Source organism: Aquarana catesbeiana, linkage group LG07, assembly GCF_042186555.1.
Source record: "Aquarana catesbeiana isolate 2022-GZ linkage group LG07, ASM4218655v1, whole genome shotgun sequence".
In the NCBI taxonomy this organism is placed as follows: domain Eukaryota; kingdom Metazoa; phylum Chordata; class Amphibia; order Anura; family Ranidae; genus Aquarana; species Aquarana catesbeiana.
Window position 1 is genome coordinate 113,145,313 of NC_133330.1, and position 25,008 is coordinate 113,170,320.

General features: G+C 44.5%; 1 protein-coding gene across 7 annotated transcripts in view; it reads right to left on the reverse strand.

Annotated features, from left to right (window-relative positions):
• SGSM3 (small G protein signaling modulator 3) overlaps positions 1-25,008 on the reverse strand; it is a 746,342-nt gene that overhangs the window by 334,854 nt on the left and 386,480 nt on the right. For all 7 annotated transcript variants that reach the window (XM_073592651.1, XM_073592650.1, XM_073592644.1 and 4 more), the window contains one exon: positions 24,463-24,606. In XM_073592651.1, coding sequence (XP_073448752.1) covers positions 24,463-24,606 — 144 coding nt within the window. The remainder of the gene's footprint in view (positions 1-24,462; positions 24,607-25,008) is intronic.

The following is a 25,008-nucleotide window of genomic DNA, read 5'->3' on the forward strand; positions in this document are numbered from 1 at the left end:
GCCCCATAATGGCTGGGTATAACTCCCAAGCGTTTTTCAGGTTTTTGATTCCATAGAGATGGACCTCAGCTATGGACCTGTATGACGCCTGCAGCTAACTACAAAAAGTAAAGAGGTGAGCTTCCACACAGCATCCAGTGCTTGATGGAACATTACAGGCTGTCCCCCACAGTGTGGAGTCCAGGTACAGCTCCCAAAGTTTTTACAGCGGTAGCACCAATACAGATGCACTGCTTCTATTGTAGGAGAAGGCAGTGAAGAGCTAATAAAAGTATCTGAAGGAAAATAATAAACTAGTTAAGCTAAGAGCAATTTCTAAATGGAGTATAAGAGGGACATCACCTTAGGACACTAGAAAAGAATTGAGAACTCGGGGAAAGGGGTATGGTTATAAAAGGTATGTTCAGGGTGCATGGCCTCAAAACCTTTGCAGTGTCCAGTCACCTGAAGGTACCAGTCTATAACTCAGAATCTATTAATATTCAGCCTGTGTCCTGTATAATATCATTAAGATGAAGTTGTACCAAGTGCATAAATATCCAACATGTCAAACCTTAAAGTGTTACTAAACCCAGGACCCTGCATTCACTATATCTGGTCTCCCAAAGTACACAGAACATGAAAATGCAATAATTTTTTGTAAATATAAACTGCTAAATACCTTTTCTCATCAGCAGTATATAGCAGTCTTGTGACTTCTATCAGTACCTGGTTAAAGTTTGTAGGAGGAGTTGTCATACTGCACTGACTGTCCTATCAGTATGTAGGACCCCTGACCCTCTGTCTGGACAGTGCTGATTGCATGTGATCAACACAGGGCCTCTCTCCCAAGAAAAAAAAAAAACTCTCTAGTAATGCACACCAAACTGAGCATGTGCAGCCTGATCACATTCACTCTATCTTATCTGGAATGTTTTGGGGGCAATGCAAGAAGGGGAGGATCTGTGCATACAGGATCAAACAGCCTATTTACACAATGCAGAGGATTATTCCATTAGGTTCCACAGCAAGTATAACAAGCATGCTTTACTGCATATACAGACTGATTTTACTGTTGTGGGTTTAGTAACACTTTAACCACCTCTATATCCATAAATTTACAAAAAAATTCTGGACGGAAGTGTATAAAGCAAGCTCATAGCTTGGTTGGTATAATTTTTTACAGCTGGCAATTGTCCGTTCAGTAAAAGTGATCTGGATTTCTATACAGCCCCTAATCCCTTTTACTGTAGTGAGAAGGCTACCTTCTAGAAAAAGTTGTCATCACAATGAAATGCATCAGAGGCAAAGCCAGGCGGCGTGTGTTGGGAGAGCAGTTAAACTGAGTGGCGCTGGCACACAGTGCGGTCGGCTGTATGTGTTTCGAACTGCAGCACTGTGCGGCTTATTTGCTCATGCTTGCTTGCCACACCTGAAAGTCTGGCAATTAGAATTGTTGAGTGTATGTGCGTTTGGTGGTGGGCTCCACCTGGTGTACTGCACAGTATATTTTAACTGGACACTTTTTGGGACTGACTTTTTTTTTTTAATTAATTTATTTATTCTGAGAAAGAGGTCCACAGGGCAACACTATGACAATACAATAAAGGGAACAGATATACAAAAGAAAAAATAAGAACCATATTACTTTGGCGTACATGTTGTTACAGTACATCTTATCACAGTTTGCAATGATATAGGAAAGGAGAGTATAGTGCGTATAATGACATTACTGTCCAAATTGTATTGTAGGTCAAATCTTCTTGCTATACAGTTCTATCAGGCCTACCACGCATTCTCCTGCCCTGTGAGGGACATTTGTATTCGTGAAGTGTGGATATAGTGTCGCTCTATGAGCTCCATCTCTTTTCATTTTCAGAGTTATTAAGAGTAGGAGAAGGCAGAGGTAGCTTAGAAAGTGTGTAGAGAGATGTTAGTGGGGGAGGGAGGGAAGACAGGGGGGGGTAGAGGTGGGGGGAGGGGGGTAGAGGTGGGGGGGGTCTACGAACATGGATCTAATGAGTGTAAGTTAGCTTGCATTCCAGGAAATGTATCACAGTGCGTAAATAGCAAAATGGCGGCAGAGTTGTATGTTTTAGGCATCAGAGTTACCTCCTCTAAGGGCCTGGCCCTCTTCTGGGTATACAAATAGGTTCCATAGCATCCAGGTTTTAGAGTATGTGTCCTGCCTATGTTGGGCTGTGAGAATAAGGTCTTCTATTTTATTCATATTGTCTACTTTTCTAAGCCACAGATCAATGGTCGGTGGGTGTGGGGATTTCCAGTAGAAGGGGATGCATGCTTTGGCTGCATCGAGAAGGTGGCGTATCACTGACTTCTTATAGGCGCGTTCGGGGGTGTCGGATGCCTGAAGGTGAAAGAATCATCTGGAATAGCGCGTTCTGTATATTTTTGTACTATCTGGCGAACATTCCTCCATAAATCCATAATCTTGGGGCATGACCAGAATATATAAAGAAGGGTTCCGCATTTTCTCTGGTAGCGCCAACAGAGATTGGGTGTTGCGGGGAAAAATTAATGTAGTAGCGATGGGTTCTATACCACCTCGACATAATTTTGTAGTTGGTTTCTTGGATTTGTGTGCAGATGGAGGATTTATGTGTTTATCTGAGGATTCGGTGTCGTTGGTTAGTACTGAACTGGCAGTTTAGCTCTCGTTCCCACCTAGTCAGGCCCTGGGGCTGGTATTCTGCTGGGGACGTAATTAACAAGGTGTATGCGAGGGAGAGTGCATGTGGTAGAATTCAAGTTTCAGTATAGTATTCTTCTAGTGTCGCGAGGGGCTGGCTAGGGTCGTCGGGAGGCGATATGGGCCATAGGAAGTGGCGGAGCTGAAGTGCTCTTAAGAAGTCCAAGCGGAACAGGCCTGTGGGGTCTGATAGTTCTGCTATAGTCTTCCAGCGTCCCATTGAACTAAAGTGAGAAGCTTGGAAAAGGCCAGAGCCACTTAAACCTCGAAAGACCACGTCATGAAGGCCCGGTTCGAACTAGGGATTACTCAAAATAGGGAGAAAGGGCGAGTTTCGGGATGAAAGAGAGGCTTGGGAGATACGACGTGCACATATGTTTGTGGTAGTGCCTATCAAGGGATGGCGTTTAATATTTGGAGGGAGCGCTGAGTAGCACCAAGGGGCTCTAAGGAGGGGGATGTCACTTTGGGCTTGCTCCAGCTGAGGCCATAGCTTGGTTTCCCCGTGTCGGCACCAATCTATTAGCCTACTTAAGTGTACGGCGTGATAGTAAGTGCGGATGTCCGGTATCGCCAAACCTCCATGTTTGTTTAGGGAGGGAAAGTATTTTCTTGCTGAGCCGGGGTCTTTTTCAGGCCCATATGAACTCTATGACTGTTGATTGCACTTGTTTAAAGTAGCTTGCGGGGGACATGGATAGGTAGGACCTGTAAGAGATAAAAGGAATTTCAGGAGAATGGTCACTTTGAGTATATTACAACGGCCAAACCATGGATGGAGGCCAGTGTGCCACTGGTTAAGTCATTTCTTAATCGTTTTCAGGTGAGGAGAGAAGTTGAGGTCATAGAGTTTTGAAAATTTCAGTGGGGGGTGTGCGTGCTCAAAGCCGTGTCCGTCCATTTTAAGTTAAAGCTAGCTTGGAGATGTATAAGCTGTGGCTGTGGTATGCCAACACCCATCGCCTCTGATTTTGAAAAATTAATTTTTAGGTTAGTGTGCCGTATTTTTCGAATTCTCGTAATAGGTTTGGCAGGGAGATGGTCGGATTTGTAAGCGAAAACATCAGACCGTCTACCTAAGCCAATACTTTTTGTTGTAAATGATCTATTGCAAGTCCAGAGATATCAGGGTTTAGCCTCACATGACAAAGGAAGGGCTCTAGGGACAGAGTGAAAAGAAGGGTCGAGAGTGGGCATCCCTGTCTAGTCCCGTTGGTAATTGGGAATGGATCAGAAGTCACTCCATTAGCTCTGACTCTGGCCGTCGGGCCTGGGTAAGCAGCGGGAATCCAATTGAGCATATAAGAAAAAAATATTTGTGGCTTGCGCTTCAAACCTCGCTCTTGCCCATCCCGGAAGTGACATATTGAAGCGACGAAAATCTCCCAGCAGCCTCTACGCGTTTCGCATCACAGTATGTGTCATCATCTTCACACTGCACTTTGCACATGAATTTGGACATTATAGTTTGGATTCAAATGTCATATCAATCTGTGTATTTATTTATGTTGAGATATATTCAGGATATACTCAGTAGGGTGGATAATTAAGGCACTATTATATGTGATATAAGGTTTTGGATGTTTGTGCAGGTATGAATTTGAACAGAGTGGTGTATCTAAAGTAGAGTAGCGCACTCAACACAAATATTTTTTTTTCTATTTTATCATCTAGTGGTGTACTTTTTGATTGCAGCAACTCAATTTTATAATATTTTTTATTTTTTTTTATATATTAATTTGTTTGCGCCGGTGACACATATATGCTCAATTGAGCATATTGCTCCCTAATCCTATATGGCTCAGGGTCGATTCACCTGATCGAACGCTTTCTCTGTGTTCGTTCCAATGAATACACATGGCATTTTAGTGATATTGGCTACATGTGGAAGGTTGAGGACTTTAGTGGTGTCGTCTCTTGGCTTCTCTAGTTGGTACGAAGCCTACTTGGTCTAGATGGATCAGGTAAGGCAAGTGTTGTTGTAGTCTGGATGCTATTATCTTGGTAAATAATTTAAGGTCGGTATTTAGCAGGGATATGGGTCGATAACTTCCGCACTGAGCAGTGTCCTTATCCTCTTTTGGGATTACGTAGGATTTTTTGCCACAAATTTGGAGCGCCGCCTTTGCTTTAAAGTGTAAAGGATCAGTAATTTGTTTACGGATGGTGTCGGGGTCATTTTCCAGTGGTCTGGATGGGGCCTGATTATGTTGTGTCTCTAATTTGCTTAGAAGGGAGGTCAATTGAACCGATCGTTGCTGTCTGATCCTGGACCCATGCTTAATGAGCACTCCACAGATCACCACTTTGTGAGCTTCCCATACTACACCTGCGTCTTTAATGGGTGTCATTAGTGTGGAAGTAATGCTCTATCTCCTTCACCATATCAGCTAGCACCTCTGGGTCTTGCAATAGGCCCTCGTTCAGCCTCCATGGCTTTTGTTGTGCCATATAGCAGTCTGACAGAGCGTACCGCAAGACTACAGGAGTGTGGTCTGACCAGGTAATGGACCCTATGGTGGTGTCCTTGATTGCGTGTAACTGGGCGTGGAGGATCAGGAAACAGTCTATTCGTGAATTTGATGGGGCTGGGAGTAAAATGTATAGTCGCGTTCACCAGGGTGGAAAAGAGGCCAAGCATCCATCGATTGTGCATCTTTTCCCAGGTATCAGGGGTAGCACTTGGCTTTGGAGGAGGAGCTGATAAGCCAAGCTCCAAAACATCCGGGAGTGAGGTCATGGTGGCCGCCTCGGAGGGGGGGGGCAAGGGGAGCAAGCCAACATGGGTGTACCTCGACAACATAGTCACTGCTGGTCGGCATTGGGCTGTCTGTGGGTCAGGCTGGCGAGGGGGGTGATAAAGGGGCGGGTCCCCGGGGGGTGAGATGTAAAAAATTGTGGATCAGTGTTTACTCACGTGACCTTTCCCATGAGGGTGCCCGGGGTCTACTTCTGGACCTCTGCTGGCGTGGCTGCAACGGGCCATGGTATGCGGAGAGTCCCGATCTTCCGGTAGGTCGCGGGAGGATTTGTAGCCAATCCGGTACTGGTATCGTGTCTGCCTCAAGGTAGTTGAACAGCGCTGGGAGTTCCGTCATTGTCTGTAAGGTAAAAGTGGTCATGTCCTTCCTGAATGTGGCCGCCAGCGGGTAGCCCCATTGGTACGTGTATCTTCTTTGCTTTGCTAGCTCTAGGATGGGGCGTAGCAGGGCTCTGCGCCTCAGTGTCGCCCTGGAGAGGTCTGGCAAGATCCTAATCTGCGCCCCATCCAGCTCCACATCACCATGTTCCCATGCCTTACGTAGGATGTCATCTTTCTGCGTGTAACGGTGGAGCCTGCATACTACATCACGTGGTCTGCTCGGGTCTGTCAATCTGGGGCCTAGGGCCCTATGGACCTGGTCAATCTCTAGTGCCACCATTGGGTTTTCTAGGAGGGTGTGGAAGATCACTGTAATGGTCTCCGAGGTTTTCGGTACCCATTGCCTCCAGGAGCCCGTGGAGCCGTAAGTTGTTGCAGCGGCTCCGGTCTTCAATATCTTCCAGGTGGAGCTGTAGTGCAATGACGGTGTCTCGGGACTGCTCCAAGGCCTCGACGCGGCGTTCCATGGTGGAGAAAGATGCTTCCCTCGCTGTCACCTTGTCCGGGAGGTTAGTGACATCCTCTCTCATCTCTTGCATGACACGGGGATGGGCTTCCTCTAATCGGAGGATCGGCGCCTCGATGTCTGTTCTGGTGGAGGGCCTGCAGTAATGTCTGCATGTCCTGGTCTATCTGGTTTGTCCTGGGTAGCTGTGGGGAGACCATCACCTCCGACTGCAGTGCTGCTGGCGTATCAGTCCGGTGAGGAGGGACTGGGAGACGGGGCTCGCTCGGCCTGGTTATGGGCCTCCTGTGGGAGACCATGTAGAGCGGCCACTCTAGCTCCGCGTGAGATCCTCTGTACTTGCGTGAAATGTCTCTGAATTTCGCCGTTTGCCATGTTGGAGCGGTTTGCCCGGGTCACTGCTCTCGTTTTATGTCTTTTAGCTGATATCATACCGGTGTGTATGATGGAATTTGCCAGAAGGGCAAAGTGAGACCGGGAGCTCTCACAACATGCGGCTTCACTCAGCCATGTCCAGGCCACGCCTCCACTTTTTGGGACTTTATCTCACTAATTTAGATAAATGACTATGTATTTTATGCACATGATTTATTTTATGTAAAAAACAGGGAGGGGGAGGTGCCGACCTGAGTGTAGTATTAAAATAATGACTTTAACAGGATAAGATTAAAAACACTTACAATATGATAGATGCATGCTCGTCAAAGGAAAGTGCAGTCCTGGCATTCCACATGGCTCTGCGGGTCCCACTGCTGTTCCGGATAACTGGAAAGGATTAGGAAGTTGGTTGAAATGGATCACAGTTTTTCTCCAGGAACCTCCACGCTGACCAGCATAAACCGTGGAAACGGAAGTGACGTCACCGGCGTCTGACTGGACCAAGGCAGGGCTGGAATCTTGTCAATCGATTCACGCTGGTCAGCGTGGGGCTTCCCGGTTTCTGGAGAAACACTGATCCATTCCAGCCAGCTGCCCAATGCTTTCCAGCTATCCGGAAGAGGTGGAACCCGCAGAGCCATGTGGAATGCAAGGGCTGCACTTTACTTTGACAAGCATGCATCTACTATCATCTTGTAAGTGTTTTTAATCTTATCCTATTAAAGTCATCATTTTAATATAACACTCAGGTCGGTGCCTCCTCCTCCGTTTTTTCCTTACGTGTCTTGCAGAGTTCTGGACACACGCTGAAGGATGGCTGCCTTCCTTTTTAACCCTTAATACCCCTTTCTTTTCTAACCACCCAACTTATGGATACATCACCATCCTGCTTTATGTAATTTGTGGTAATTTGTGGTTTATGTAAGCGTGACTGCACCACAAATGAGGTATTGCCATGATCATCAGAGTGAGAGCAATCATTCTAGGGTCATAATTCATGGGTAATTTTAAACTGATAACCTGTAAAGGATTTTAAAGTGTCACCTATGAAAAATTTTAGGCACCATAATTTGTTGCCATTTAATGGGCATGTACAATTCTTGACATGTTTGGCATATATTTTACTTGACACAACCCCATCTTTTATATTTTAACAAAAAACTGGCTATTATATTGTGTTTGTCTGCACTCATTTATTTTGGTGTATTTTTCCCCAAAATGTACGTTTGATAAAAGGCTGTGTAAATATTGTGTGACATAAAAAATTGTAAGAGCCACCATTTTATTCTCCAGGGCTTCTGCTTTCAGAAAATGTATATTATTTGTGGGTTCTAAGTAATTTACTAGCAAAAAAAAAAAATGCTGTTTTTAACATGACTGAAGATTTAAAAAATTGCCCCAGACAGGAACTGGTTAAAACTGCAGGCACCCAATCCGCTGTCAAAGTCCCTGAGCTTAGGGACATGGAGAATCTCGCAGCTACCTTGAATAACCTGGAGGAGATTTTGTGACACCTGGAGGCCCTGGCAACATTTTGTATACACTGATGCCTATCTTCAGGGAGTTTCACAACCCGACTGATCTCGTGACCTCGTAAACTCAGTGTAGACACCTTGGGCGAGAGGCCCTGTCTTTCCTTCTATACGTCTGTTCTCCCTCTGTATATGGGACACTCAGTCCCTAATTTCTTTCCCGCTCTGACTGCCCCACCCCCTTTTTTTGTCTTTTCTAGCCCCCTTTACCCCCTCTTTGTCTGTCTGTCTATCACCTACTCCATGTATCTGGCTCAGTTCTGGGCACTATATCATCAATGTATTTGATTGTTTCTATACATTATTCTAGTCTTATTGTTCCCCTTCTGGGTCATACTGGCCACCAGGATGCAAGGCTTCCCGGTACATTGTTTTGTTATAAATAGTTGCACATTTTTCGGTATTTGAGTCTCTGATCTATGTCTCTCATGTCGCAGCTATACATACCATACAGTTTATGTAAGCAGATGGCTATTTTCGAACCTGTACTGTTTTATATTCCCATCCATGCCATGCTATGCTAGGTCTATCGGCATTTAGATGTATTTGTGAGACCTTCAATGTTATTTGAGTATTATTTATACAATTTTACTTTTATACTATCATTTTACTACTATTATATTTACTATATTATTATACTATTATTTTTACTATTCTTATTTTTGATACCCTTAATTTCCCATAGGAGATGCATTAAAACTCCTAAAGGTCATCAAGCCACTCACAATAAAAAGTGCATTCCACCCCAAAGGCCGACCCAGTGATGACAGACGCAAATCCGGAAGTGCGCACACAGTGTCTAGAAAGGTGATCGTGATAGGTGGATTCTTAGGGGGAAATGCAATAAATATTTAGGCTATTTTACTGATGTGCACTAGTTTAAAGTGCACTTTTATTAGAAGTGGGTTTATCTTTGTTTTTAATAAAGGGTTTTAAAAAATATTCTGCATGGTTATGGCCTTTTCAATGTGGTTTTGAACTACAGATGATATATATATATATATATATCTATATCTATAGATATAGATATAGACATAGATCTATATCTATAGATATAGATCTATATCTATATCTATAGATATAGATATATATCTATATATATATATATATATATATATATATATATATATATTTTAAAAATTTTTTAAAAAAAGCATCTAAAATATCATATGCGTTTAAAAAAAGTGCATAAAAACGCAGGTGACCTCATATCAGTTTTTACCTGCATATTTTATTCACAGAAATGTATACCAGCTCTGAACCCTGAGAGCAGCTAACAGTACACAAGGATCTGTAAAATGTCACATTGCATGGTGTCCAGTGGTGACAAACAAGGTTATCTATTCAACCTCCAAAAGCTTACTCACAATGCAGTGTCTGAAGATGGCATACCAAGGTTATCTTTGTCAGAGACCATGCCATACCTCTGAAACTGGAGGGCGATCTGTGGATAACTGACACAGTACACACAGATCTAAAATGTTAAAAAAAAGGTTTTTTTTCGTTATACATACCTGTAAAATCCTTTTCTTGGAGTACATCACGGGACACAGAGCAACCATAATAATGACTATATGGGTTATACGCTACCAACTGGTGGATGGACACTGTCAGATAGTCAAACAGGAAGTCCACCCCTATATATCCCCTCCTACACAGGAAGAACCTCAGTTTTTCAGCGAAGCAATAATTATCCCAAAAAAAGATGGAAGGGAACTCTGTGTCCCATGATGTACTCCAAGAAAAGGATTTTACAGGTAAGTATGACGAAAATTTTTTTAAAAAGTTAGACTTACCGGTAACTTGTTTTCCAAGAGTCTTTCAGGACAGCACTTGAGAGAGTGACTCCTCCCCTTGCAATCAGGAAACACCTCTTCCACCAAACTTTAAAAGGAGGCTCCTTTCCACACATTGTCAGTAGTAGTAGAGAACTTCCGGCCCCAAACTGGAACACATAATCGAGATATGATTAGTCACAGTGTATATATATATATATATATATATATATATATATATATATATATATATATAAAAAACCATAGGGCGGGATGCTGCTGTCCTGAAAGACTCTTGGAAAACAAGTTACCGATAAGTCTAACTTGAATTTTCCCTTAACGTCTTTCAGGACAGCACTTGAGAGGATAATAGGGACTTACCCCCCTAGGGAGAGACCAGAGCCTGCAGAACCTTTCTGGCAAAAGCCTATTCCCCTGCTGACAGGAGATCCACTCTGTAATGACGGACAAACGTTAAGTAGCTTGACCACGTAGCGCCTTACAAATCTGATCTGGGGTGGCACCAGCTCTTTCTGCCCATGTAGTGGCCTGGGCCCTTGTTGAATGAGCCCTAATTCCCAGCGGGAAGATAAACCCATTTGAGAATAGGCTACATTAATAGCTGTCTTAAGCCATCTAGCCAATGAACCTTTTGATGCTTGGTGGCCTTTTTTGTTTCCAGAAAAAAGAACAAATAATGAATCTGAAGCTCTAAACCCTCCTGTTACTTCCAAATAATGTAATAGGATACGTCTTACGTCCAAGCTGTGAAACTGCTCTTCCTTTTTACCCGAAGGGTTAGCACAAAAGGTTGGGAGAATAATCTCCTGAGACCTGTTACTAAAGCTTGCCACTTTTGGCAAAAACCCTGGATCTACTTTTAGGACAACCCTATCAGGAAAAACTGACAAAAAAAGGCTCTTTTACTGATAGGGCGTGCAGTTCACTAATCCTTCTTTGCTGAAGTAATTGCGACCAGAAAAATTGTTTTCAAAGTTAAATTCTTTAAGGATATGGCCTGTAAAGGCTCAAATGGTTCTTTTGCCAGAGCTTGCAGAACCAAGAGATCCCAACTTGGGAAATGCCTCACCGGGACCGGTCTAGACCTGGAAAGTGCTTTGAAAAATCTCATGATCAGAGTTTTTGAAGATAAGGATCTCTCCAGATAAACTCCCAAAGCGGCCACATGCACTTTAACAGTGCTGACCGCAAGATCCTTGTCTGCACATTTTTGGAAAGACTCCAGCACTGAAACTAGGTCTTTAACATCCCTATGTTCTGATTGACAGAAAAAAACATAGACTTTCCATACTTTGGCGTAAATATCTCTGGTTACCTTTTTCCTACTGGAAAGCAACGTAGTAGTTAAATGTTCTGAAAAGCCTTTGCTTCTCATTAATTGCTCCTCAGATACCAGGCAGTGAGCTTTAACCTGCCTACATCTGGATGATGCACTGGACCCTGAATCAACAGATCCTGACTGAGCGGAAGATGCCAACATGGTTTGATTGCCAACTGAAGAATCGTGGAAAACCAAGCTCTCTTTGGACAATATGGAGTAATCAAAATTGATACTCTCTCTTTGAGTATTTTTCTCAACACTAGTGGGATTAACCGGAATGGAGGAAAAGCATATCCTAGGCGAAAATCCCATGGATGTGCCAGAGCATCTATCCCCTGAGAGCAACTGTCTCTCTGAAGGGAGAAAAAATTTGGGAGCTGCGTGTTTTGTCTTGAAGCAAACAGTTCTACCTGCGGAAGACCCCACGTACTGGTGATTAATGCAAACACCTCCCTGTTCAGACTCCACTCTGATTCCTGAACTTTCTGTCGGCTCAAATAATCCGCTACTTCGTTTAATGTGCCTTTGAGATGGACTGCGGATAGAGATAGTAAGTGGTTCTCTCCAGAATCTCTATTGACAGTAAGTGAAGAGCCCTGCTTCTTGTGCCTCCCTGTTTGTTCAGGTAGGCTATAGTAGTGGCATTGCTCAACAAAATCTGGACATGGCAACCTATGAGGTCTTGAGAGAAGAAAGCTAATGCTAGGGCAACAGCTTTTAGCTCTCTCCAATTTGAGGATTTTAGGGCCTCGAACTGGGACCATGTTCCCTGTGCTAAGGCCTGACCCATGTGGGCCCCCCATCCCCGCAAACTGGTGTCTGTTGTGACCACTTTTCCGGTTGGAAAAGACCAAAGGAGACCTCTTTGCCGTACCCCCTGACTTTTCCACCACCAAAGTGAACGTTTGATTCTGGTTGGGATCTTTATTTTCGTATCCAAACGCTCTGTCCTGTGGTTCCATGTTTTTAGAAGGAACCTCTGGAGGGCCCTGAAATGCAGCCTTGCCCATTGGATGGCTGGCATAGAAGAGGTTAATGTCCCCAGAGCCGACATAACCTTTTCAGTTGATTTGTTTGTAGTGTCGTTATTACCCTTTGAACCTTGATCTTTTTCTCTTCTGGGAGAAAAATCTTTTGCTCCACCGAATTTATCAAGTAAGAAACAGAAACAGTACTTGCTGAGCTGGAATGAAATTCGATTTTTGAACATTCACTATCCACCCTAGTGACTCCAAATGACTGCGGGCTCTGTTCAGATCCTCCTGCAACTTTTCCCTGGATGGGGCAAAAAAGAGGAGGTTGTCCAGATATGGAATTACCGCAATCCCCCGGAGTCGAAGAGGCGAGAGCTTCCGCCATTACTTTCGTAAAAATACGGAGCAGCTGACGACAGGCCGAAGGGAAGGGCCCTGAACTGAAGATGTATAATCTCTTTGCCCATATTCACCGCAAACCTCAGGAATCTCTGGGACTGAGTTGCTACAGGAACATGAAGGTAAGCATCCCTCAGATCGATTGATGCCATAAAACAATCTTGTCAGAATGTTCCTGTGAAAATTGAGTCCATGCAAAACTTTTTGTATAGGACCGACTTGTTCAGGGGTTTTAGGTTGAGGATAAGACGGAAGTTTCCGGATGATTTTCTAATCAGAAATATGTGTGAATAGAAGCCCTGACCCTGTTCTTCTGGGGATACTGGTATCACTACCCTCTGGTGCCTCAGATCCTTTAAAAGGTTCTTCATGGCCAAGGCCTTTGTTAGATCCCTTGGTAAGTTTGTTACAAAGAATCTTTCTGGCGGGCGATCCGAAAACTCTATCCTGTAACCTTGGGACAGCATGTCTAAAATATATTGACTTTCTGTCATGCTGGCCCAAAGGGGGAGGAAACTTTGAAGCCTTCCCCCCACTGGTACGCAAAAGTCATTGCGTTTTACTGGAGGCTGGAGGAGGATGGAAAAGGACATTTCCTTTTCCCTTCTGCGATGCCCAATTTTTTTTCTTTTCTCCTGGGGTTTGGTTTGTTCTTGAGCCCTTTGGGAACGAAAAAAATGTTTAACTGGCTGTTTTTTATTTTTGATAGGGAAAGACTTCTTTTTATCAGCTGTTCTATCTAGAACCGCATCTAAGTCAGGACCAAAAAGCAAGTCTCCCAGGAACGGTATCCCACACAGCTTGTTTTTGGATGCCGCGTCCCCTGGCCAAGTTTTCAACCACAGAGCCCTTCTGGCCGAGTTAGCTAAGGCTGCAGATCTAGCTGTCATTTTAATTGATTCCGCTGAGGCATCAGAAATAAATGCAACAGTGGCTGACAGAGTCGAGAATGAATCCAAAATTTCTTGTTTTGGTGAGTCTGCTGAGATGTGGGCCTTAAGTTGATTTAACCAGAACTCCATATTCCTGGATACCACCGTAGTCGCCATAGCAGGTTTAAGATTTCCCATGATGGATTGCCATACCCTTTTTAGTAGCTGGTCCAACCTTTTGTCGAAGGTATTTCTTAACACCCCCATGTCTTCGAATGCCAAATCTGTTGACCTCGAGACTTGGGAAAACGCGGCATCTAGTTTGGGGCTTTTGTTCCAAACCGCCGCTGGATCTTCATCAAAAGGCAAACGCCTTTTTAAGGCTTTGGGAAAGAAAGGTTTTCTCTCTGGCTCTGTGCACTCTTTCTTAATAGTCTCAGAAATAACAGTGTACTGGGAAATTGCGATTTTTATGTTCGCTGAGCCCTGCATACATTTTGTCATGCAGAGATAACTCCTTTCTTTCCTCTTCCAGACCCAGTGTGGTATAGATTGCTTTTAACAGGTCATCTACCTGTTCTAAAGACAATTAAAATTTTGAAGGTAATATTTGTCCTTCCTCCCCCTCATCAGACTCCTCTGCAGATTGAGAGGGGGAATGTCCCTCTGGGGTAGGAGATGCCTCAGTCTCCACCGTCGGGACTATAAGTGAGCCTTGAGAGGACTGTGAGGTAGTTGGCTGACTCAGGGATGGGTTTGCTAGAGAAGAGCGAAATGATTGAATAGTCGCATCAAGTTCTTTTTTAACAGATGCAATCAAGTCGCTGCAAGTGGAAGAAGCTTCTTTAACCAACGAATCAATACAGGCTTGACATAAAGTCTTCTTCCATCCTTCAGGTAGTTTAGATTTACATGAAGGGCATTTCCTTTTTGTCACTGGATCAGAGCTCTTGGCCTGCCACGAGACAAAAAGAAGAAACCATCCCAGTGAGACAACCTGTCCTTTTTTCAAGGATGCTCACCACAGGAGCACAGTAAGAACTAAAGCTGCCTCATGCGCCCAGACAGGCCCCTGCCACAGGGGGGGGAGAAAGAGAGAGAGACCCCACAGTACAAGGAGGACAGCATACAACTGCCCCTTATCTGGGCCGTGCTGGTGTCTGTGCATGTCCCACTCGCTGCCGCCATCGATTCCATCGAGGAGCGCTTGCTGTGTGTGTGTTATGTGGCTAAAACGCCGGTTCCGGACTCCCAATAGCGCCAGTGCGCCGGACCGGAACCGCTAAATAAGCACCTGCCCTGTTCCTCCCCTTTCCCTCTGCAATTTCCGGCGGAAATTATGCCGTACGCCTGTTCCGTGGGCGCCACCCCCCTTCCCGGATGCCTCACTTCCGGTGGATGGAACCCGCTGCCATCCCCAAGATGGCGGCAGGGAAAAAAGCAACAGGCGGTGGACCGAAGAAAAAAACATAGTAAACGGCCACTGCCTGCCTTGCCGCCGCCTAGGAGTGATGCCCACGACAGTCAGACTCACCCTGAGCCCAGATGAAGAGGGAGAGGGAGCCCAGCCAGCAGCACCTGACCTCAGCTGTGGAATGGGAGGAACAGCTCTTATGAGGTAAAAAAAGTCATTTGGTGAAAATACAGGAAACCTGAGCTCCCAGGACAGCACCTGAAAGCCCTGACTTCCCCATGAAGTGTTCCCTCCGGAGGAAGCACAAAAACTGACAGACAATGTGTGGAAAGGAGCCTCCTTTTAAAGTTTGGTGGAAGAGGTGTTTCCTGATTGCAAGGGGAGGAGTCACTCTCTCAAGTGCTGTCCTGAAAGACGTTAAGGGAAATCTTATTTTCTTAATCGTACATCACGGGACACAGAGCAGCAATAATGACTATATGGGATGTCCTAAAGCAATGCACTTGAACAGAGGGAGACACAGTCACAGAAACTGCCACCTGAGGAGGACTCCTTCTGCCGTCCAAAACATGCTGCGGCCAAAGGAGTATTCCCTGTGGCTTTGATATCTATCTGGTAAAATTCTGTGAATGTATGAACAAAAGACCATGTAATGGCCTTAAATCCTGAGCCACTGACACCTGATGGCCCAAGATGCCCCCACACACCTGGTACCGAGAGCTTTTACCAAAAAAAGGGGTGGGGGACCTTGCCCTTTCAAGCCATAGGCTTGAATAATTAACTGGCAAATCCAAATTTAAATAGTTAACTTGGATGCCTCCTGACCATCCTGGGCTCTACTGGCAGCACAAACCAGAATTCCTGACCTGTACGGACAAATCAAGTCATTCTGACTGCCAGAACTACCTCCAGAGTATGCAGTGATATAACTCCTGCCAACTGAGGATCAGAAAAGAAAGCAAGACATTGTCTTGATTCAAGTGAAAACTAGACACCATTCTAGGCAAAAAATAGATGAGAACGCAAAATCACCTTATGATGTGAGACCAAGAACGGCTCCTTGCATGAAAGGGCTGCCAACTCCGACACTCCACTTAGTGAAGTGATAGCCACCAAAGAAGCCACTTTCCGAGATAAAGGACCAACAGAATCCCCTGATTGGTTCAAAAAGTGGCCTCTGCAAGGACAGTCAAAATCAAATTCAAGTCACAAGGACACAAGAATGGCCTGACAGGCGGGACTGTCTTCCTTACACGCTGTATGAATCAAGGAGTTGGAAACAGCCTCTGGAAAAAATGTATAGGGACGAACTCTGACCCTTAACGGTACTTAAGGCCAAGCTCTTTTCCCCTACCGATTGGAGAAAGAAAAAGAAAATGCCCCACTCACATATTTCTGCTGGTGCCACTTCCTGGCTTCACCCCAGGCAAAAAAATATTTCCAAGTCCTGTAACTGAGGTTCCCCGAAGCTGGGTTCCAGGGGCTCAACAAATCAGAGAGTTACAGGACTCAAGACCAATAGGTCCCGCTGGTCTTGGAGTGTCCAAGGAGCAACACCTGCAAGACTTGCTATATGTCAGTGTAGCAAGCCCTCCTGGGCTAATTCGGCTAACATTATCGGTGTTACCCCCTTCCGGATTCTTTGCAAAAGATGTGGCAGAAGTTGAAACAGTATCAAATAAGGGAGAACTGGTCCCTAAGGCGTTACCAGTGCATCTACCCCTATTGCCAGTGGGACCCTCGTCCCTGGAACAACCTGACCCAACTTGTTGTAGAACTTGGAATCTAGTAGATTCACCTGCAGAGTTTCCCCTGCCACTATTCTATACCTGTAATAGCACAGACAGAACGTGGTTTACCTTTCTGAGCCGCATGACTCCTGGTGCCGCCCTGGTGGTTGATATATATGCCCCTGCAGAGGCTTTTCCGGATAGAACCTACAACTGGTTTGTACCATAATCTAAAGCAAGGGGTACTGGCCAAAAGCTCCAAGATATCTATGGGCAGTATTCACTCCTGTGGAGACCAAGTTCACTGAACTGTAGCCACCCTCAAACCAAATAGAGAAATTGGCATCAGTTATTATCTCCCAATACCTGAAAGGATTCGACCATTCTAGATTCCGAACCGTGTTTCCTGATGATTATGGGCCCTGCAATCTACCTCTTGCAGAGGGGTCATCACTGAACAAACCAAACTTATCTGAAACAGAAGGATGCCCAGCGGATTGAGATCTAAAGATAGACCTATTCCCCTATTCAGTTTTGAATCTGCTACCATTTAATTAATTGTTTTACAATGATGAGCCCATAACTTTTGCTCGAAGCAACACAAGGCAAAGACTGACCCAACTAAAGGAGCGAATCAACACAGAGACTGCGCTAAAATCTTATGGTCTAAATAACTCTCAAACACAGCAACTTCAGATGCCTCCCTCACTTAGGAGGGAAACCTGGGCAGTCTCCCATCCAAGTACTAACCAGGCTTGATCCGAGATCAGGGGCCACGGTGGCTCATTTCACCCTGATGCCATTCAACTAACAGGAGACGTGAACATTGCCAGAGCACTGAACCTGAGAGCGGTGTACCTGCCTCACCCTTCTAAGTCATTTAGCTATTCTATCAGATACATAATAAAGTGACTGTATTAGACAAACGAATACACAGTTCCACAAGGATGCAGGCCTAGACAATGTTGGTCCACCACTATACAACCCTGTAGGTATGCAAGTAGGCAGGTACCCAGGTATGAAAACATGCAGGTATACAAGTATTCTTGCCATTCATAAATCTATGTATGCAGCTCAAGACAATAAGCACATATGTATGTATCCCAAGGCAAATAAGCACATATGTATGCATCCCCGGACAAATATGTGTATAGTCCTAGGCAAATAAGCACATATGTATGTAGTCCTAGGCAAATAAGCACATATATATATATATACAGTTTCATGTAAATAAGCACATATGTATACAGTTTAATGCAACTAAGCACATATGTATACAGTTCAAACTAAGCATATACATATGCAGTACACATGAAAACATGCCAATATGCATTTATGGAAGCATGCGTTTAAGCAATATGCGTTTATGGAAGCATGTAGGTATGTGCTTAAGCAAATATGCGTTTAGGCAAAACACGAAACCGCGTGTCCATGCAAACATGCACTTACGCAATACGTGCCCATGGAGACATGCATTTACGAAATAAGCAACATACAGTGGGGACAGAAAGTATTCAGACACCCTTAAATTTTTCACTCTTTGTTATATTGCAGCCATTTCCTAAAATCATTTAGGTTAATTTTTTTCCTCATTAATGTACACACAGCACCCCATATTGACAGAAAAACACAGAATTGTTGACATTTTTGCAGATTTATTAAAAAAGAAAAACTGAAATATCACATGGTCCTAAGTATTCAGACCCTTTGCTGTGACACTCATATATTTAACTCAGGTGCTGTCCATTTCTTCTGATCATTCTTGAGATGGTTCTACACCTTCATTTGAGTCCAGCTGTGTTTGATTATACTGATTGGACTTGATTAGGAAAGCCACACTCCTGTCTATATAAGACCTTACAGCTCACAGTGCATGTCAGAGCAAATGAGAATCATAGTTACATAGTAGGTGAGGTTGAAAAAAGACACAAGCCCATCAAGTCCAACCTATGTGTGTGATTATGTGTCAGTATTACATTACATATCCCTGTATATTGCGGTCATTCAGGTGATTATCTAATAGTTTCTTGAAGCTATCAATGCTCCCCGCTGAGACCACCGCCTGTGGAAGGGAATTCCACATCCTTGCCGCTCTTACAGTAAAGAACCCTCTACGTAGTTTAAGGTTAAACCTCTTTTCTTCTAATTGTAATGAGTGGCCACGAGTCTTCTTAAACTCTCTTCTGCGAAAAAGTTTTATCCCTATTGTGGGGTCACCAGTACAGTATTTGTAAATTGAAATCATATCCCCTCTCAAGCGTCTCTTCTCCAGAGAGAATACGTTCAGTGCTCGCAACCTTTCCTCATAACTAAGATCCTCCAGACCCTTTATTAGCTTTGTTGCCCTTCTTTGTACTCGCTCCATTTCCAGTACGTCCCTCCTGAGGCCTGGTGCCCAGAACTGGACAGCATACTCCAGGTGCGGCCGGACCAGAGTCTTGTAGAGCGGGAGAATTATCGTTTTATCTCTGCAGTTGATCCCCCTTTTAATGCATGCCAATATTCTGTTTGCTTTATTAGCAGCAGCTTGGCATTGCATGCCATTGCTGAGCCTATCATCCACTAGGACCCCCAAGTCCTTTTCCATCCTAGATTCCCCCAGAGGTTCTCCCCCCAGTGTATAGATTGCATTCATATTTTTGCCACCCAAATGCATTATTTTACATTTTTCTACATTGAACCTCATTTGCCATGTAGTCACCCACCCCATTAATTTGTTCAGGTCTTTTTGCAAGATTTCCACATCCTGCGGAGAAGTTATTGCCCTGCTTAGCTTAGTATCGTCTGCAAATACAGAGATTGAACTGTTTATCCCATCCTCCAGGTCGTTTATGAACAAATTAAATAGGATTGGTCCCAGCACAGAACCCTGGGGAACCCCACTACCCACCCCTGACCATTCTGAGTACTCCCCATTTATCACCACCCTCTGAACACGCCCTTGTAGCCAGTTTTCAATCCATGTACTCACCCTATGGTCCATGCCAACGCACCTTATTTTGTACAGTAAACGTTTATGGGGAACTGTGTCAAATGCTTTTGCAAAATCCAGATACACCACGTCTACGGGCCTTCCTTTATCTAGATGGCAACTCACCTCCTCATAGAAGGTTAATAGATTGGTTTGGCAAGAACGATTCTTCATGAATCCATGCTGATTACTGCTAATGATATCGTTCTTATTACTAAAATCTTGTATATAGTCCCTTATCATCCCCTCCAAGAGTTTACATACTATTGATGTTAGGCTAACTGGTCTGTAATTCCCAGGGATGTTTTTTGGGCCCTTTTTAAATATTGGTGCTACATTGGCTTTTCTCCAATCAGCTGGTACCATTCCAGTCAATAGACTGTCTGTAAAAATTAGGAACAACGGTCTGGCAATCACCTGACTGAGTTCCCTAAGTACAGTTCCCTCAGGCAGTTCATGAGGTCAAAGGAACTGCCTGAAGAGCTCAGAGACAGAATTGTGGCAAGGCACAGATCTGGCCAAGGTTACGAAAAAATTTCTGCTGCACTTAAGGTTCCTAAGAGCACAGTGGCCTCCATAATCCTTAAATGGAAGACGTTTGGGACGACCAGAACCAGAACCCTTCCTAGAGCTGGCCATCCAGCCAAACTGAGCCTTGGTGAGAGAGGTAAAGAAGAACCCAAAGATCACTGTGGCTGAGCTCCAGAGATGCAGTCGGGAGATGGGAGAGTGTTGTAGAGAGTCAACTATCACTGCAGCCCTCCACCAGTTGGGGCTTTATGGCAGAGTGGCCTGACGGAAGCCTCTCCTCAGTGCAAGACACATGAAAGCCCGCATGGAGTTTGCTAAAAAAAAACACCTGAAGGACTCCAAGATGGTGAGAAATAAGATTCTCTGGTCTGATGAGACCAAGATAGAACTTTTTGGCCTTATTTCTAAGCGGTATGTGTGGAGAAAACCAGGCACTGCTCATCACCTGTCCAATACAGTCCCAACAGTGAAGCATGGTGGTGGCATCATGCTGTGGGGGTGTTTTTCAGCTGCAGGGACAGGATGACTGGTTGCAATCGAGGGAAAGATGAATGCTGCCAAGTACAGGGATATCCTGGACGAAAACCTTCTCCAGAGTGCTCAGGACCTCAGACAGGGCCAAAGGTTTACCTTCCAACAAGACAATGACCCTAAGCACACAGCTAAAATAATGAGTGGCTTCACAACAACTCCATGACTGTTCTTGAATGGCCCAGCCAGAGCCCTGACTTAAACCCAATTGAGCATCTCTGGAGAGACCTAAACATGGCTGTCCACCAACGTTTACCATCCAACCTGACAGAAATTGAGAGGTTCTGCAAGGAGGAATGGGAGAGGATCCCCAAATCCAGGTGTGAAACACTTGTTGCATCTTTCCCAAAAAGACTCATGGCTGTATTAGATCAAAAGGGTACATTAATGAGGAAATAAAATGAACTTAAATGATTTTAGCAAATGGCTGCAATATAACAAAGAGTGAAAAATTTAAGGGGGTCTGAATACTTTCCATCCCCACTGTATATTACACAACATGTGTCTATGCACCATGTGCTTATGCAAACACGTATATCTATGCAACATGCATACACACTTATGCCCACATGTCTATACAAACATATGCTTATAAAAACCTGCATCCACGCAAACACGCCATCGCAGCCAGCCTTGGGGGGCTGCATGCTGGCCGCCACCCGCTTATCGGGTGTGGAGGCCATGGGGCAGGGCCCTATGCAAGCATGTGCCTATGCAGGCTTGTGTTCTATGCAAGTAAGCAAGCATGTATACTAATCTGCACCTGGGCCCATACTAGTTATAGTCAAGATTAGCCAAGTACATAGGCATCCAATGCAGTTTCTATTCTGCTTCAACAACCTAAAGCCTCTTCCACACCTGTGTGACCCGTCCTGCGACTTGGGACTGCAAGGTCGCCTGACAAGTCGCACCTTCCAATGAGTACCCTTCACATCAGTGCGTCTTCAAGTCACAGTGACCTCAAAGCAGCCCCTGCACAACTCCGGTCCGACCTTGGCGACACAGGCACTGTTTCACATCGCTGCAAAATCGCATTAAAAGTGCAGCCAAAATGCGCAACTTTTAAGTCGCACAAGTGTGAAAAGGGAGCCCAAAACTAAGCTCCTGCAGACACAATTCATGCTATTCTGTAGACATAACTCCTTTAAGTGCACCAATGCCCATGTTCTTCCAAACATGTGCTTATGCCATATGTATGTATGCAACATCTATGCAAAACATGTGTTTATTCAAGCATGCATTTAGGCAACAAGCTTGCAAGCATGTATACTATGCTGCACCTGCCCACCTGCACTTGGCCCCATACTAGTTTTTACTAGTTTAGCACATATGCATATAAGCTCATGCAGACCAAATGCACATTATTCTGAAGTTTGCAAGTATGCACCTGTTCAACTGCACCAGGCCCCATACTATTTTTGTGCCAAATGCACAGTATTCTGGAGACCCAACACTTTAAAGTGCACTGCTAGGGGTGTATCGACTTACAGTTGTACAGGCCCCCCGGATTAAGCAGTAAGTAAGCAGTATATAATCATTACTTGTCTGGCCACACAGTTCTCCCATAGTAAGTACTTACACTTCACTAGTATCCATGGGCTGGTGTTATGTCTCAAGAGGCCCTGCTGAAGCTGTCAACCTCATGGCAACATGGCCGCCCTTCCACTTCCTGCCTATATAAAAATAGGCCATACTGAGGGAGCCTGCACCCTCTAATGGCTGGAGGAGAAACAGCAACCCACGTGGCTAAAAAGCACACAGCATGATTAATCAGCACACTGCCCCCAGTGGTCACTGGGAGAACAGACAGTCAGATCTCTCTTTTTTGTTTGTTTTTTAAAGATTAACTGCAAAAATGCAGACTTACCATTCCTGCTGCAGGACTCTGAACATAACAGGAGTCCAATCTTCACCCATCACAGCGAGCTTTGTCATAAAAGACCTTCAGGGACTGAGTCCTCCTTAACCACTTCCGGACCGCCCACTGTATATATACGTCATTTTTTTGAAGACGGATATCTCGGTAACGGCAGCAGCTGCTGCCACAACCGAGGTATCCATCTTTTCAGCGGGCGGTTCCGTACACGATAATGGTGGTCTCTGCGGCGGGTTCGCCGCGAGATCACCGTTATCGGCGGCGGGAGAGGTGCCACCCCCCCTCCCGCCGCTCTCCCGCACCCTCCGCCGCTTACCGAAGCCGTCGGTAGCGGCGGAGGCGATCGGGTCCTTTCCCTGCTTAGGTATGGAGACGAGTGAGGCCAAGATGGCGCCCACCCGTCTCCATACCATGTGACGGCCGGAGCGACGTCATTACGACGGCTCCGCCCACTTCTCTTAAAGGCACAATTTTTTTTGTGTCATTTTTTTAAACGACTTTTTTTTTTTTTTTTTGCATTTTAGTCTAAATATGAGATCTGAGGACTTTTTGACCCCAGATCTCATATTTAAGAGGACCTGTCATGCTTTTTTCTATTACAAGGGATGTTTACATTCCTTGTAATAGGAATAAAAGTGATCCAAATTTTTTTTTTTAAAAAAACAGTGAAAAAATAAATAAAATAAAATAAATAATAAAAAAAAATAAAAAATTTTTTTAAAGCGCCCTGTCCCGACGAGCTTGCGCGCAGAAGCGAACGCATACGTGAGAAGCGCCCGCATATGAAAACGGTGGTCAAACCACACATGTGAGGTATCGCCGCGACCGGTAGAGTGAGAGCAATAATTCTAGCCCTAGACCTCCTCTGTAACGCAAAACATGCAAACTGTAGAATTTTTTAAACATCGCCTATGGAGATTTTTAAGGGTAAAAGTTTGACGCTATTCCACGAGCGGGCGCAATTTTGAAGCGTGACATGATGGGTATCAATTTACTTGGCGTAACATTATATTTCACAATATAAAAAAAAAATTGGGCTAACTATACTGTTGTCTTATTTTTTTTTTCCAAAAAGTTAATTTTTTCCAAAAAAAGTGCGCTTAGAAGACCGCTGCGCAAATACGGTGCAAAAAAAAGTATTGCAATGACCGCTATTGTATTCTCTAGGATGTTAGAAAAAAAACAATATATAATGTTTGGGGGTTCTAAGTAATTTTCTAGCAAAAAAACCTGTTTTAAACTTGTAAACACCTAAAATCCAAAACGAGGCTAGTCTTGAAGTGGTGTGGGGTCCACTCCCCTGGACCTGTATAGCACTCTGCAGGAAAGCACCTTGGTTAGAACAAACACTGCACAGGGTTCCATTACACAGGGTCCAGCGCCATAAGGCTGCATTACAGGAAAAACCTTGAGGAATTTTCTCTCCTTCCAATGAGGCTCGGGTACCATCTATTTTGGCTGATAGCTTTTTCGAATGGATCTGAATGAAGTCCATGATTCAGACCTCCAAGTATGCTCCAAGAGCATATGTATCAGTGACCATTCCACCTTACAGACACTGGCGAAAAAAACTGAGGTCCTTCCTGTGTAGGAGGGGTTATATAGGGGTGGACTTCCTGTGTGACTATCTGCCAGTGTCCATCCACCAGTAGGTGGCGTATAACCCATATAGTCATTATTATTGTTGCTCTGTGTCCCGTGATGTACGATAAAGAAAAGGTAGACAAAATTCACACCAAGGTATCAAACTACTTTTAAGAGTGTTTACGTATTTTCCATAAACTCTTTAACAAAGAATCACAGAGATGGAAGCCTTAATCAAAATTTCTATCCAACTCACCATGCCAGTGCCTTGGCAATACCCAATATCTGGGTACAACCACGCCAGTCCGCGAAGCACTCTTCTGAGACGAGGCACACCTACACTTTGCAAATTGGAGAAACAAGCATTGCTGGGCATCGTTCTAAGCAGGTCCTTTTCAATCTGAAATGTAGGAGAGGAAAGATTTGGTCAGCTGTCATTACATCTTTTTCTTTATATTTATTACTATGAATTTCAAAAGTATAGTTTCATTATTAACAGTCAGAACATTACTCAACAAACGTATGCACTTATTTAAAGGGACACTAAAGGTTCCCTTTTTTTCCTTTTAAAATAAAAAACATGTAATACTTACCTCCTCTGTGCAGTTGGCCTCGATCCTCCTCTTCTGGGGCATCTTCGCGGCACTCCTGGCTCCTCCCTGCATCGAGTGACCCATCAGAGAAGCCCTCTCCTTCGGGGCACCATAGACACAGACAGCAGGACTCGGCACCCCCCCCCCCCGGTCATTGGATTTGATTGACAGCAGTGGGAGCCAGTGGCTGCGCTGCTATCAATCTATCC